General features: G+C 46.1%; 2 protein-coding genes across 2 annotated transcripts in view; both read left to right on the top strand.

Moving 5' to 3' along the window:
* Positions 1–683: 683 nt before the first annotated feature.
* The window catches only part of LOC137625374 (zinc finger protein ZFP2-like), a 28,642-nt gene continuing 13,084 nt past the window's right edge, over positions 684–16,241 (top strand). Inside the window, exon 1 of the mRNA XM_068356236.1 lies at positions 684–813. The gene's annotated coding sequence lies outside the window, so the exon portion shown is untranslated. The remainder of the gene's footprint in view (positions 814–16,241) is intronic.
* On the top strand, positions 1,262–6,959 carry LOC137625556 (zonadhesin-like). The gene is made up of 2 exons (XM_068356464.1): positions 1,262–1,459; positions 6,078–6,959. Exons 1-2 carry the CDS (start codon positions 1,262–1,264, stop codon positions 6,957–6,959), a joined length of 1,080 nt encoding a protein of 359 aa, XP_068212565.1.

Below are 16,241 nucleotides of genomic sequence, written 5' to 3'. Positions count from 1 at the left end.
TATATATATATATATATATATATATATATATATATATATATATATATATGTGTGTGTGTTTTGGTAAACACATATACGCACTACACATATGTTATATAATATATTGTGTCCTGATTCAACTCAAAATTCAAATAATATGAAAAAAAATATAATTTATGTAAATTAATCTCGCATTTTTAATTAAGTTTATAATTATTGGCGGCTGAGAAAATGACTGAATTGATATAATTCAATTTGAAAGAATTATCATAGATATAATTTATACTTTATAGAATTAATTAATATACAAAAATAACAATATAAAAAAGCGAAATAAGACGAAATGAAAAATAACGAACCTTATTGAAATTCACAACTTTGCGTAGGTGTATTTTCTCGATCCTCTAAAAGACGATATCATTTCTGAAAGTGTTCCTTAAGTTTTCGTTCTGTTGTTGTCTTAATTTTTCGGTTTTAAATCAAATTTATTTAATAAAAATTAATATATTCATAGAAGAATAATATAAATCACGTATTAATGAGTTTAAATTATTCATTTATGGTAAGGAAAAGTTATTAAAATTAATAATAAATGATAGAGATAAACGAACTATTTTGACAACTGAACTAGACATTTTGAAAACAATAACAACATGCTAAGTCTGGCACCGCCGCCTTAGGGGTATCGTAGACAAAACAGCGCATATACGCTATAGACGCCATTTAGAAAACACTACGTTACTCTTTACTTCGTTGTAGCGAGTGAATGACCTTAAATCCTTGCGTATTATACGTGTAATTGACCTTGTGACCTTTATAAGCAGCTGTTTAAGGGTAAGTAAGGCCTGTGTAAATATTCTAAGACCTTGTCATGTCGTGTTTTGCTTCGCGTCTTCTGGCGAACCCGAGATTTTTTGGGGACCTCTTGCAAGATTCTGCAAGATTGGCGTTGCACAGAGTATGGTCATATGTTGTATGTATAAGGTATTTGCTTTTCCTTAAGGCTGTGATTAAATTGATTTGGAATTAGATTACTTTTGGTCCTTGAAACCGACTTGTTAAGGTACGCAGGTTATGGTAAGCTAACGTTAAGGTCGGATTCTTAAGACTTGATTTAGTAGGCTATGGTCGCTATTTGAAAATGCCCTGTCTGGATTAAGGTTGCTAAATGCATATGTCATAGACTAGGGTAGGCACGGTCGCTCAGTCAAAATGTCATAGGCTAGGATCGTCCAATTCAAACTTCATAAACTAGGGTCGCTAATCGTAACTTTTACTGGATATGTCTGGGTATCGTGACAACTTGGCTGATATTGAGACAACTCGGCTCCTCATCGAGACAATTTGTCACCCTATCGAGACGACTCTTCGCCCTATCGAGACAACTCGTTACCCCATCAAGACAACTCGTCACCCTGTCGAGACATCTCGTCACCCTACAGAGACAACTCGTTACCCTATCAAGACAACTCGTCACCCTGTTGAGACATCTCGTCACCCTGCTGAGACAACTCGTTACCCTACTTCGTTACCCTATCAAGACAACTCGTCACCCTATCGAGACAACTGATCCCCTTATCGAGACAACTCGTCACCCTATCGAGACAACTCGTCCCCTTATCAAGACAACTCCTCACCTTATCGAGACAACTCGTTACCCTATCGAGACAATTGCTTCCCTTATCAAGACATCTCTTCCCCGTATTGAGACAACTCGTTACCCCATCAAGACAACACGTTACCCTATCAAGACAACTCGTCACCCTATCGAGACAGCTGCTCCCCTTATCAAGACAACTCTTTCCCCTATCGAGACAACTCGTTACCCCATCAAGACAACACGTTACCCTATCGAGACAACTGATCCCCTTATCAAGACAACTCGTTACCCTATCGAGACAACTCGTCACCCTATCGAGACAACTCGTCACCCTATCGAGACAAGTCGTCACCCTATCGAGACAACTCGTCACCCTATCGAGACAAGTCGTCACCCTATCGAGACAACTCGTCACCCTATCGAGACAAGTCGTCACCCTATCGAGACAAGTCGTCACCCTATCGAGACAACTCGTCACCCTATCGAGACAAGTCGTCACCCTATCGAGACAACTCGTCACCCTATCGAGACAAGTCGTCACCCTATCGAGACAACTCGTCACCCTATCGAGACAAGTCGTCACCCTATCGAGACAACTCGTCACCCCATCGAGACAACTGGTCCCCTTATTAAGACAACTTTTCACCTTATCAAGACAACTCCTCACCCTATCGAGACAACTCATTACCCTATCAAGACAGCACGTTACCCTATCAAGACAACTCGTCGCCCTATCGAGACAACTGATCCCCTTATCAAGACAACTCATCACCCTATCGAGACAAGTCGTCACCCTATCGAGACAACTGGTCCCCTTATCGAGACAACTCGTCACCCTATCGAGACAAGTCGTCACCCTATCGAGACAACTCGTCCCCTTATCGAGACAACTGGTCCCCTTATCGAGACAACTCCTCACCCTATCGAGACAACTCGTCACCCTATCGAGACAACTGGTCCCCTTATCGAGACAACTCCTCACACTATCGAGACAACTAGTCACCTTATCGAGACAACTGGTCCCCTTATCGAGACAACTCCTCACCCTATCGAGACAACTCGTCACCCTATCGAGACAACTGGTCCCCTTATCGAGACAACTCCTCACCCTATCGAGACAACTCGTCACCCTATCGAGACAACTCCTCACCCTATCGAGACAACTCCTCACCCTATCGAGACAACTCGTCACCCTATCGAGACAACTGGTCCCCTTATCGAGACAACTCCTCACCCTATCGAGACAACTCCTCACCCTATCGAGACAACTCCTCACCCTATCGAGACAACTGGTCCCCTTATCGAGACAACTCCTCACCCTATCGAGACAACTCGTCACCCTATCGAGACAACTGGTCCCCTTATCGAGACAACTCCTCACCCTATCGAGACAACTGGTCCCCTTATCGAGACAACTCCTCACCCTATCGAGACAACTCCTCACCCTATCGAGACAACTGGTCCCCTTATCGAGACAACTCCTCACCCTATCGAGACAACTCCTCACCCTATCGAGACAACTGGTCCCCTTATCGAGACAACTCCTCACCCTATCGAGACAACTGCTCCCCTTATCGAGACAACTGCTCCCCTTATCGAGACAACTCCTCACCTTATCGAGACAACTCATCACCCTATCGAGACAACTGCTCCCCTTATCGAGACAACTCCTCACCCTATCGAGACAACTCCTCACCCTATCGAGACAACTCGTCACCCTATCGAGACAACTCGTCACCCTATCGAGACAACTGGTCCCCTTATCGAGACAACTCCTCACCTTATCGAGAAAACTCGTCACCCTATCGAGACAACTCGTTACCCTATCGAGACAACTCGTCACCCTATCGAGACAACTCGTCACCCTATCGAGACAACTGGTCCCCTTATCGAGACAACTCCTCACCCTATCGAGACAACTCGTCACCCTATCGAGACAACTGGTCCCCTTATCGAGACAACTCCTCACCTTATCGAGACAACTCGTCACCCTATTGAGACAACACGTTACCCTATCGAGACAACTCGTCACCCCATCAAGACAACACGTTACCCTATCGAGACAACTCGTAACCCTATCGAGACAACTGGTACCCTTATCGAGACAACTCCTCACCCTATCGAGACAACTGGTACCCTTATCGAGACAACTCGTCACCCTATCGAGACAACTGGTACCCTTATCGAGACAACTCCTCACCCTATCGAGACAACTGGTACCCTTATCGAGACAACTCCTCACCCTATCGAGACAACTGGTACCCTTATCGAGACAACTCGTCACCCTATCGAGACAACTGGTCCCCTTATCGAGACAACTCCTCACCCTATCGAGACAACTCCTCACCCTATCGAGACAACTGGTACCCTTATCGAGACAACTCCTCACCCTATCGAGACAACTCGTCACCCTATCGAGACAACTGGTACCCTTATCGAGACAACTCCTCACCCTATCGAGACAACTGGTACCCTTATCGAGACAACTCCTCACCCTATCGAGACAACTGGTACCCTTATCGAGACAACTCCTCACCCTATCGAGACAACTCGTCACCCTATCGAGACAACTGGTACCCTTATCGAGACAACTCCTCACCCTATCGAGACAACTGGTACCCTTATCGAGACAACTCCTCACCCTATCGAGACAACTGGTACCCTTATCGAGACAACTCGTCACCCTATCGAGACAACTGGTCCCCTTATCGAGACAACTCCTCACCCTATCGAGACAACTCCTCACCCTATCGAGACAACTGGTCCCCTTATCGAGACAACTCCTCACCCTATCGAGACAACTCGTCACCCTATCGAGACAACTGGTACCCTTATCGAGACAACTCCTCACCCTATCGAGACAACTGGTACCCTTATCGAGACAACTCCTCACCCTATCGAGACAACTGGTACCCTTATCGAGACAACTCGTCACCCTATCGAGACAACTGGTCCCCTTATCGAGACAACTCCTCACCCTATCGAGACAACTCCTCACCCTATCGAGACAACTGGTACCCTTATCGAGACAACTCCTCACCCTATCGAGACAACTGGTACCCTTATCGAGACAACTCCTCACCCTATCGAGACAACTGGTACCCTTATCGAGACAACTCGTCACCCTATCGAGACAACTGGTCCCCTTATCGAGACAACTCCTCACCCTATCGAGACAACTCGTCACCCTATCGAGACAACTGGTCCCCTTATCGAGACAACTCGTCACCCTATCGAGACAACTGGTCCCCTTATCGAGACAACTCCTCACCTTATCGAGACAACTCGTCACCCTATTGAGACAACACGTTACCCTATCGAGACAACTCGTCACCCCATCAAGACAACTCGTCACCCTATCGAGACAACTCGTAACCCTATCGAGACAACTGGTACCCTTATCGAGACAACTCGTCACCCTATCGAGACAACTGGTACCCTTATCGAGACAACTCGTCACCCTATCGAGACAACTGGTACCCTTATCGAGACAACTCGTCACCCTATCGAGACAACTGGTCCCCTTATCGAGACAACTCCTCACCCTATCGAGACAACTCGTCACCCTATCGAGACAACTCCTCACCCTATCGAGACAACTGGTACCCTTATCGAGACAACTCCTCACCCTATCGAGACAACTCGTCACCCTATCGAGACAACTGGTCCCCTTATCGAGACAACTCCTCACCCTATCGAGACAACTCGTCACCCTATCGAGACAACTGGTACCCTTATCGAGACAACTCGTCACCCTATCGAGACAACTCCTCACCCTATCGAGACAACTCGTCACCCTATCGAGACAACTCGTCACCCTATCGAGACAACTCGTCACCCTATCGAGACAACTGGTACCCTTATCGAGACAACTCGTCACCCTATCGAGACAACTGGTACCCTTATCGAGACAACTCGTCACCCTATCGAGACAACTCGTCACCCTATCGAGACAACTGGTACCCTTATCGAGACAACTCCTCACCCTATCGAGACAACTCGTCACCCTATCGAGACAACTGGTACCCTTATCGAGACAACTCGTCACCCTATCGAGACAACTCGTCACCCTATCGAGACAACTGGTACCCTTATCGAGACAACTCCTCACCCTATCGAGACAACTCGTCACCCTATCGAGACAACTGGTACCCTTATCGAGACAACTCGTCACCCTATCGAGACAACTGGTACCCTTATCGAGACAACTCGTCACCCTATCGAGACAACTGGTACCCTTATCGAGACAACTCGTCACCCTATCGAGACAACTCGTCACCCTATCGAGACAACTGGTACCCTTATCGAGACAACTCCTCACCCTATTGAGACAACTCGTCACCCTATCGAGACAACTCGTCACCCTATCGAGACAACTCCTCACCCTATCGAGACAACTCGTCACCCTATCGAGACAACTGGTACCCTTATCGAGACAACTCGTCACCCTATCGAGACAACTCCTCACCCTATCGAGACAACTCGTCACCCTATCGAGACAACTGGTACCCTTATCGAGACAACTCCTCACCCTATCGAGACAACTCCTCACCCTATCGAGACAACTCGTCACCCTATCGAGACGACTGGTCCCCTTATCGAGACAACTCCTCACCTTATCGAGACAACTCGTCATCCTATTGAGACAACTCGTCATCCCATCAAGACAACACGTTATCCTATCGAGACAACTCGTCACCCTATCGAGACAACTCGTCACCCCATCAAGACAACACGTTATCCTATCGAGACAACTCGTCACCCTATCGAGACAACTCGTCACCCCATCAAGACAACACGTTACCCTATCGAGACAACTCGTCACCCTATTGAGACAACTCGTCACCCTATCGAGACAACTGGTCCCCTTATCAAGACAACTCCTCACCCTATCGAGACAACTCGTTACCCTATCGAGACAACTGCTCCCCTTATCAAGACAACTTTTCACCTTATCGAGACAAATCGTTACCCTATCGAGACAACTGGTCCCCTTATCAAGACAACTCCTCACCCTATCGAGACAACTCGTTACCCTATCGAGACAACTGCTCCCCTTATCAAGACAACTTTTCACCCTATCGAGACAACTCGTTACCCTATCGAGACAACTGGTCCCCTTATCAAGACAACTCCTCACCCTATCGAGACAACTCGTTACCCTATCGAGACAACTGCTCCCCTTATCAAGACAACTTTTTACCTTATCGAGACAACTTTTTACCTTATCGAGACAACTCGTTTCCCTATCGAGACAACTGCTCCCCTTATCAAGACAACTCTTCACCCTATCGAGACAACTCATTACCCTATCAAGACAGCACGTTACCCTATCAAGACAACTCGTCGCCCTATCGAGACAACTCGTTACTCTAAATAGAAAGCAAAAGTTTACAAACTCTTATTCTTTATCAATAAATCTTTCATTCTTTGTCAAATTTGGCTCCCCTGAAATATTTTAGCTTGAGTATTTATATGATTTTTTCTTTCAGTTGAAATATCAATGCTAAGATGCCAGTTATCCAATCACTACATGCCTAGATATATAGGATTCATCAAAATATCATAGGTTTGTGTCATACAACTGAAACATCGTAGGTTTGGCAAGTGTACCCACCTAAAGAATCAGCGTTACAAACAAGGTTTGCCCACTTAAGGTGTGTCATATGTTAGGCTGCAAACCTTGTAAGCCAAATTGAAATTTCAACACCCTGAGAAGTATTATTGTAAGCCACAAAGGATTATATCTTTGATTTCCGTTATATTGCAACATCAATGTCTATGATAAACTTCCATCATGCAAAAGGTTGCTAATTTTAGGTTATCGGGTGCCAGTCAGAATGTTTTCCAGGCTGGTCGATATATCCTCATCTTAATAAAATCTAAGTAATGTATGTGTTAGGGGAATAGTTATTGATCCTAAATATTTTGTCACATATATCTGAAGATCTTTTTCTATTGCTTTAGTACACTTATTTGTCTTTCATCAATTTCAAGGGTATTATTTTTTCTTATTACTGTATATTTCTTTTGAAGTTGCTATTATCATGTCCTTAATCTGCAGACTAGCCTGGTCATGAAATAAAACAGCTGGAAATTACGTTAGTTTTAGGTTTAATGTGATCCTACTTTATCTCTTAGAATATATATATCTTCCTGGTATGTTTAAAATTGTTATTTTGGCCACAACATCTAATGATAATCCTTAACTCTGTATTACTATTGAATTAGATATGACCTTGGTTGATTAACAATAGTCTTGATAGCTCTGACTATTGATCTGAATTTTGGTGTCAAAGTGTACGAAAGAAATTTCCATGCAACGGCCTGATAAACAAAGTTATCTAAGGTGAAAACAATGATAGAATATATTATTTGGTCAGTAGGTCCTACTGGTTGGACCCACTGTTTATTTTTTATCCTTTTATTGGGATGTTAGGTTAAGTTTCACAATTAGTTCGCTCTGCCTCAAATGTGACCCGTTAAATTTTGTCTCGAGTTGGTCAGTATCCTCCGTGCTGCTATATTCACAAGTTTGAGGGATGTGGTCACTTCGAGTGTAGCCCGGGCTTGTATGGCATACTGTAAGCGAGGTAAGATTGCTTCTCAAAGTAATATCGGTAAGTATTAACATAACTAGGCATGTGCTAACGGCTGACAATTAAAGATAATAACAGAAGCCCATAATCATAGAATAGTCTACATTTTACCTTGCCTAAATGTTTTATAGTAGGAATTTAGTATATAGGAATTCAATTTAGATGATTGACAAATTCATCCAAGGCTAAATTTGTCCTTACGTGTATACATAACTTTTTTCCTTTTAAAATAGTGGTCTTTTACTATCTTGGGTTAGAGTTCTCTTGCTGGAGGGTACACTCAGGCTTACTATTCTGTGTTTCCTTATTTCCTTTCCTTACTGGACTATTTACCCTTTTGGAGCCCTTGGGCTTATAGCATCCTGCTTTTCCAACTAGGGGTGTAGCTTAGCTAGTAATAATAATAATAGCAATGACATGGAATGGCCGTTGAAATCGTTAGTAAGGTACAGTACTGTAGTTAATGACAGGCATTGAACGTCTGCAATTAGCCCCGATGCTCACTCTCATGTTAAAGACATATGTCTTCTGTAATGAGTACAGTTAAACTGTTATGCCTTATCTATGATCATTTAATATTTTTCTTATAATTATAAGCTTGAATGGTTGATGCGGGCTTCATGTTAATAATGAAAGGAATCAGGAATATGAGAATAAGTTACACAATGCAGGTTATGGCTAAACCTACGATAGATCCACTCACTCGCCACCTTAGGGGCATGATTGTTCGCAGTTATCCCCGTGTCTCGAGTGTAGATCATGGCCACCCATTAAAGGTGGACATATTCTTTGAGGAAGAAGAAGACTAAATCTTCTTCAGCATCATGGCATTACTCAAAAGACTGTTTAGAACTTTGCGCTCCTCATCTTTATGCTTCATGAGCTGGAAGAACTCGGATTTACATCAAGGAGATTTTTTAGGGTTGTTGGAGTGATTGCCGGACTCGTAGCATATGCTGGAAACTCTTCCTTGCAAACTGCTGACGATAAACGACTCAAGGTGCGGTGCTGAGAAACAACCCAGACTGGGGAAGTTGTATTTGTAATCGAACTTATGCTCTTGCAATTGGTGCTTGGTACCTTATCGTATCGAGCCCGCCCACAGTAGTTGGGATGAAGGACATTCTGCCCTTCTCCCTTTCCTGCGTTTGTATGACCGAGGTCCACTTCTGGTAGTTGGTCCTCTCGCTTTTACTAGCGACGAGACATTCCTTCTCTATCCATCTTTTTGTCATCAGTCCTATTGCAATCAGTGTGACAGTCGCATACACTTAGTATGGGAATGATCACCTGTCACGTGTTCTTTATACGTGCACTGTGAAAATCCCAATCATTCGCACGACCGGAAACAAGAACAAGTGATAGTGAAGTCAAAACACAGAGATGTCCCATCTTGTGTGTGATTGTCAACAAGATTCTTTACCATAAGGTTACTTGTATGCTCACAACGCACCACCCTATACCGTGCTCACTCGTGTACTACAAAGAGGCTAAAGTTTGCCGTATTTTATCAGTTTATGACAGTTTGAGGGCCAAAAGTAATTCGGCTTCTGAAGTGGAGGCTGATATTCGAATGGTTCCCCCTTAATCCTTCTTCAGGATATGATTGCAATTCCATTGTCCTTCTGGATTGTGCATTCATGGATGAGGGGGAAACCAACTCTTGAGAAGTGGTAGTACATTAGCTAAGGGTCCCCCTTCCATCAAGCCTTTACATTTAAGGACGCTGTCACTTCAAAAGATTAATCATCGGATCATTGACATATGCCGCTCCAATCAAGCCTGCTCTGAAGCTGCCAGCGACCTCCTGGACCAAGTCTGCCCCTGCAGTCCCATCAGGTCCTAGAAAAGGTGTGGACAACACTTTTTCCCTTTTTCTCCCATCCTGGCTAGTCCAAGAGGTGTAGATGTTGGAAGTGAGGAAGGGGACGCTGAGATTGCATGACAATCCCCTCCCGCACAGCTTCCACGAGTAGGGAGATACCTTTCATGCTGTTGGGCAAGATGGCTGTACTACTTAGACTAGGCGTTGGACTGCTCCTGTTCATCTCCGGGCATCTCCTCACTGATACACCCAAGACCTTCAGCTCATACCATTGGAGTTCCAAGAAAGACGTTGCCCTGGAAGCCGAGGCGAAGATGTTGGAGAAGAACGCACTGGAAATTGTACTGAATAGTTCTCCAGTCTTTTACAGCTGTCTTTGTTTGGTGGAGAAGAAGACTGGGGTCTGAATACCGCTGGTTGACCTCTCACCTTTGAACGAGTTTGTTTTACAAAATCGCTTCAAGGTGGTGACGGCAAGCATTGTACAATCAATCAACCATCATGAATGAAGACTTTATGATTCCTGTAGATCCGGAAGATGCATACTTTCAGATCCCCCCACTGGTCCTACAGGAAGTACCTCCACTTTATCCCTGTAGGGGGATTTGGGTTAGTGTACCAATTGAAATTCAGTTGCTTCAGACTGTCTAGCACTCCCCATTTCACCAGAGTTTTCACTCATCTCAACATTTATCTTCTGAGATACCAGTCTAGATGATTCTCTCCTCCTGGAGTGAGCTGCAACAGGATTAAGGCAGATTTATTTCCTTTTGTTGTTTTCGTGGGATTATGGTCAATCTATAAAAATTCAGTCTCACCTCTTAAGATGAGGATGGAAAACCAGGATTTGCCGATAAAGTCGTTCCATCGGTCAACTGCATAAGCAGATTCAGGGATGTAGCGTGATCTTTTCCCACGTAACTAGAACTTTCGACTAGACAACGACAATGAATTCCAGGACACCTACTAGACAACAGCAATGTATTCCAGGACACCTACTAGACAACAGCAATGTATTCCAGGACACCTACTAGACAACAGCAACGTATTCCAGGACACCTACTAGACAACAGCAATGTATTCCAGGACACCTACTAGACAACAGCAACGTATTCCAGGACACCTACTAGACAACAGCAATGTATTCCAGGACACCTACTAGACAACAGCAACGTATTCCAGGACACCTACTAGACAACAGCAACGTATTCCAGGACACCTACTAGACAACAGCAACGTATTCCAGGACACCTACTAGACAACAGCAACGTATTCCAGGACACCTACTAGACAACAGCAACGTATTCCAGGACACCTACTAGACAACAGCAACGTATTCCAGGACACCTACTAGACAACAGCAACGTATTCCAGGACACCTACTAGACAACAGCAACGTATTCCAGGACACCTACTAGACAACAGCAACGTATTCCAGGACACCTACTAGACAACAGCAATGTATTCCAGGACACCTACTAGACAACAGCAATGTATTCCAGGACACCTACTAGAATGATAAGTCTCCTGTTAAAGGATAAAGGTTTGTTTTTGTGTACAAAGGAATCACAAATTTGTTACCAGATGGTGGTACCAGGAAAGCCACGAAGAGTGCTTTTGGCTTAGCGATAACGTCTTCCGAGACCTCCCTCTTCATGAATGAATACTACACGTGCTTATTCTATTTACTTTTCCCCACTTACCAAGGCACTTCCCCCAATTTTGGAGGGAAGCCGACATCAAACAAATGAACAAAAGAGGATCTTTCTTCTCTTCTCCTCGCAGCTTGACGAGGGATTCAGTATCCTGTATTTTATATTCTTTTGAAATCATACTCCTGTTAAAAGACGATGGTTTGTATAGGGTGGAACAAATACAAATTGCTTTTGAAGTTTGCAGTTAGCTGATATACAGAATATTGTAATTTTCAATATTAAACTTAGCCGGTGATCATATAAGCTGTCAGCTCTGCTGCCCGACAGAAAAACCTAAGGACAAAATACGCCAGCGATCGCTATACAGGTAGGGGTGTACATCAACAGCGCCATCTGTCGAGCAGGTACTCAAGTACTCCATGTAAACACAGAACCAATTTTCTCTCTGTCGTGCCACCGGCAAGACCTACTGAATACGCTGTTGCTTACTGGATTGATTTTCACAGATTTTGGTGAAGTACTCATTTCTAGTTATTAGCTTTCGCTTTGCAGAGGTTATCTTCAATACTTCCTTGCATTCTTTGATTGAATTTTGGATTATTTGTTGACGACTTGGATAGATTTTGAATTCCCCTTTGACTAATTCAAGATGGCTGACCCTTCTCAAGTCCCTAAATACAGAAAGTGTAGTGCTAGGGACTGCTCAAGGCGTCTTCCGAAGGCCTCTATCGATCCTCACACCATTTGTTCCAATTGTCGGGGTAATTCCTGTCAATTGGAAGATCGATGTGAGGAATGCGTTGGGCTTTCGGAATTCGATTTTCTCGAATTCCTGAAATATTCACGTAGGCTAGAGAGAGATAGAGTCAGGAGAAGTTCATCTCGCTCCGTTGATTTTTCCTCTCCCCATGCCCCACAACCTATTCCTTCCCCAGTAGTGGTTGCTCCTGATCCCCCTTCTAGCACTCAACAACCTTCGATGGCGGATATGATGCGTGCCATCCAGGCTCTGGGTGAGAGAGTCGAGTCATTGGCGAGTGACCGTAATCAACTCATGGCAGACGTCAAGGAGTTGAAGGGTAAGAGTGCAGTGGGTAGTGACAAAGTGAGTGGAAGTGTTGTGGAAAGTGTTAGTGTTGCGCTTGAGGGTGCGTCTGTTCGTGCCTGTCGTCCTCCCAGTCCGGGACCTCTTGCAAGCTCCCAAGCCCAGGGGAGAAGCAATGTCGTACGACCAAAGGGTTCGACAGGCTTTAATCAGCGGACAGACGTTCCCTCCGTGGTTTCGGACGTATCTTACCAAGATCGCCCCACCCACAAGAAGACGAGAGAGCCCATTTATTCCTCGTCTGCGGAAGATGTTTCTCGGAAGAAACAATGGACCAAGGTCTCACGACCTCTCAAACGCAAGGTCCCTTCCGCGCAAGTCCAACGGCCCAGTTGTAGCCACTGGGTCAGTTCGGACTCGCTGCAGTCTTCCGATGACTGCACACCTCCTAAGAGAGGCAAAGCGGTACCGCAACAGGCAGTAACACCGTCTGTTGCCACACCTGCTACTTTAGACCCTAAGTGGGCTTTGCTGCAGACCATGCAGACACAGTTGTCATCTTTATTTGCAGGACTTTCGTGCGGAGAAGGTTGACGCTACACCCGTTAGCCTACAACCAACCACGGTTGTGCGTCCAGTTGACGCTGAGGCTACCTTCTCCCGCACTCCAGCTGTGAGAGTCCCGCCACCCATGCGCACTGTACCCTGCCAGCCGCATGTTGACGTCCGCGAGTTACAACAACAACAACCTAAGTTGTTTTGTTTTGACGCGGTGCGTCAACCTCCGCAACCCACTGTGGTTACCCCTACTCGCCCACAGCAGACTCAGTCAGGAGTAGACGCTTTGCGCCCCCGCGCAGCTATGGTTGTTGCCAGCTCACAGACTGACCAACAGTTCCATGACGTTGCGTCCAGTGCAGTCACGTATGCACCCGTGCTGCCGGACTCATCTGACCAGCCAATGCCTACTCCTTTGCCGCTTCCTCCTCAGCATTCAGACGATGGACTCTCTGATGATGACGACGCTGCACACCTTGACGACCCGCACACGGACATCGACGAACCCAAGACCACGCCTCCCTCCTTAGACTTTAGGAAAGTACTTGCTCTGTTCAAGGATATGTATCCCGATCAGTTTGTTTCTGCGGACCCACGCTCACCTCCATCTGAGTTCGCTTTAGGCATGCAGTCATCCGCGCCTGCCTTTACGAAGCTCGTCCTCGCCCGCTCGTCCAAGAGAGCTTTGAGGGTGTTGGGAGATTGGATGCAGTCCAAAAAGCACCTGGGGAAGACAGCTTTCTTGTTTCCCCCTGCGAAACTCGCTTCCAGATCGAGCGTCTGGTATGCCACGGGAGAAGTTCTCGGCTTGGGAGTTCCTGCCTCTGCCCAGGGCGACTTCTCAAGTCTAGTAGACTCTCCCCGCAGGTTGGCCATGAGACGCTCCAAGATTTGTTGGACTCCTTCAGATTTAGATCACCTGATGAAAGGAGTGTTCAGAGCGTTCGAAGTGTTTAACTTTTTGGATTGGTGTTTGGGAGCGTTGAGCAGGAAGACCTCCCCTTCTGACAAGGAAACTTCCATGCTCATTATGTCCTGCATGGACAAGGCCATACGGGACGGTTCCAGTGAGCTTGCGGCTTCGTTCGTTTCCGGGGTCCTCAAGAAACGAGAAAACCTTTGCTCCTTCTTGTCAGCTGGAGTAACACAATGTCAGAGGTCGGAGCTTATGTTTGCTCCTCTCTCGAAGTGCCTTTTCCCAGAGGAGTTGATCAAGGAGATTGCTGCCTCCTTGATTCAAAAAGACACGCATGACCTAGTTGCGTCATCTGCACGCAAAGCCACCCCTTTGCCTTCCGTGTCTAGACCCAGGATGGATACTCCAGCGTCAAGATTCATTCCGCCCTTTCGTGGCAGAGCCTCCAGCAGAGGAGGTGCTCGTGCCGAAGGGAATCGTGGGAGCAAGAAGAAAGGTACCAAGTCCTTTAGAGGCAGAGTCTGACTGCCACCTTCTTCAGACAGCAGTGGGAGCCAGACTCAAGAACTACTGGCAGTCCTGGGAGAACAGGGGCGCAGATGCACAATCTGTGAAGTTGCTCAGAGAAGGGTACAAGATCCCATTCTTGCGCAAGCCCCCTCTAGCAACGACTCCCATCGACCTCTCTCCCAGGTACAGAGAGGAGGACAAGAGACTAGCTTTGAAGCAAGAGGTGTCTCTCTTACTAGAAAAGGGAGCGGTAGTCAAAGTCCGGGACCATCAATCCCCGGGCTTCTACAACTGTCTCTTCTTAGTGGTAAAGAAGACAGGAGGGTGGAGACCGGTGCTAGACGTCAGTGCTCTGAATGTCTTTGTCACCAAGCAGACGTTCGCCATGGAGACGACAAAGTCTGTTCTAGCAGCGGTCAGGAAGGAAGACTGGATGGTCTCTTTAGACCTCAAGGACGCTTACTTTCACGTCCCCATCCACCCAGATTCCCAACCTTTTCTAAGGTTCGTTTACGGGAAGGTTGTCTACCAATTTCAAGCCCTGTGCTTTGGCCTAAGCACGGCGCCTCTTGTCTTTACGAAACTGATGAGGAATATTGCCAAATTCCTGCATTTAGCAGACATCAGAGCCTCCCTCTATTTGGACGACTGGCTTTTAAGAGCTTCGTCCAGTCGTCGCTGTCTGGAGAATCTAAAGTGGACTCTAGATCTGACCAAGGAATTGGGTCTCCTGGTCAATATGGAAAAGTCCCAACTGGTCCCATCCCAAACTATAGTGTAGCCTACCTAGGGATGGAGATTCACAGTCAAGCTTTTCGGGCTTTTCCGTCGGCCCCCAGAATAAGTCAAGCCCAAGGATGCATCCAGAACATGCTAATGAAGGACCGATGTTCAGTCAGACAGTGGATGAGTCTGATAGGGACGCTTTCATCACTGGACCAGTTCATTGCGTTAGGGAGACTACACCTCCGTCCCCTTCAATTTCACCTGGCTGTTCACTGGAGAAAGGACAAGACGCTAGAAGCGGTCTCGATCCCTATTTCCGAGAAGATGAAGTCATCACTGACCTGGTGGAAGCACAACATCAACCTCAGAGAGGGTCTACCCCTGACTGTTCAGACCCCCAACCACGTTCTCTTCTCGGACGCATCGGATACGGGCTGGGGTGCGACATTAGACGGTCGGGAATGCTCGGGCACCTGGAACTCGGAGCAAAGAGTGTTACATATCAACTGCAAGGAGCTACTGGCAGTTCATCTGGCCTTGGAAAGCTTCAAGTCCCTCCTTCTAGGCAAGGTGGTGGAGGTGAACTCCGACAACACCACGGCCTTGGCGTACATCTCCAAGCAAGGAGGGACCCATTCTATGAAGTTGTACGAGATCGCAAGGGACCTCCTCACCTGGTCAAGAGATCTAAACCTGTCTCTAGTAACGAGGTTCATTCAAGGCAACATGAATGTCATGGCAGACCGCCTCAGTCGGAAGGGTCAAATCATCCCAACAGAATGGACCCTTCACAAGAATGTATGCAAGAGACTTTGGGCCACATGGGGC

This window comes from Palaemon carinicauda, chromosome 32 (genome assembly GCF_036898095.1).
Source record: "Palaemon carinicauda isolate YSFRI2023 chromosome 32, ASM3689809v2, whole genome shotgun sequence".
Classification (NCBI taxonomy): Eukaryota; Metazoa; Arthropoda; class Malacostraca; order Decapoda; family Palaemonidae; genus Palaemon; species Palaemon carinicauda.
The sequence above is the reverse complement of the archived record's forward strand: the minus strand, read 5'-3'. Positions and strand labels throughout refer to the sequence as shown.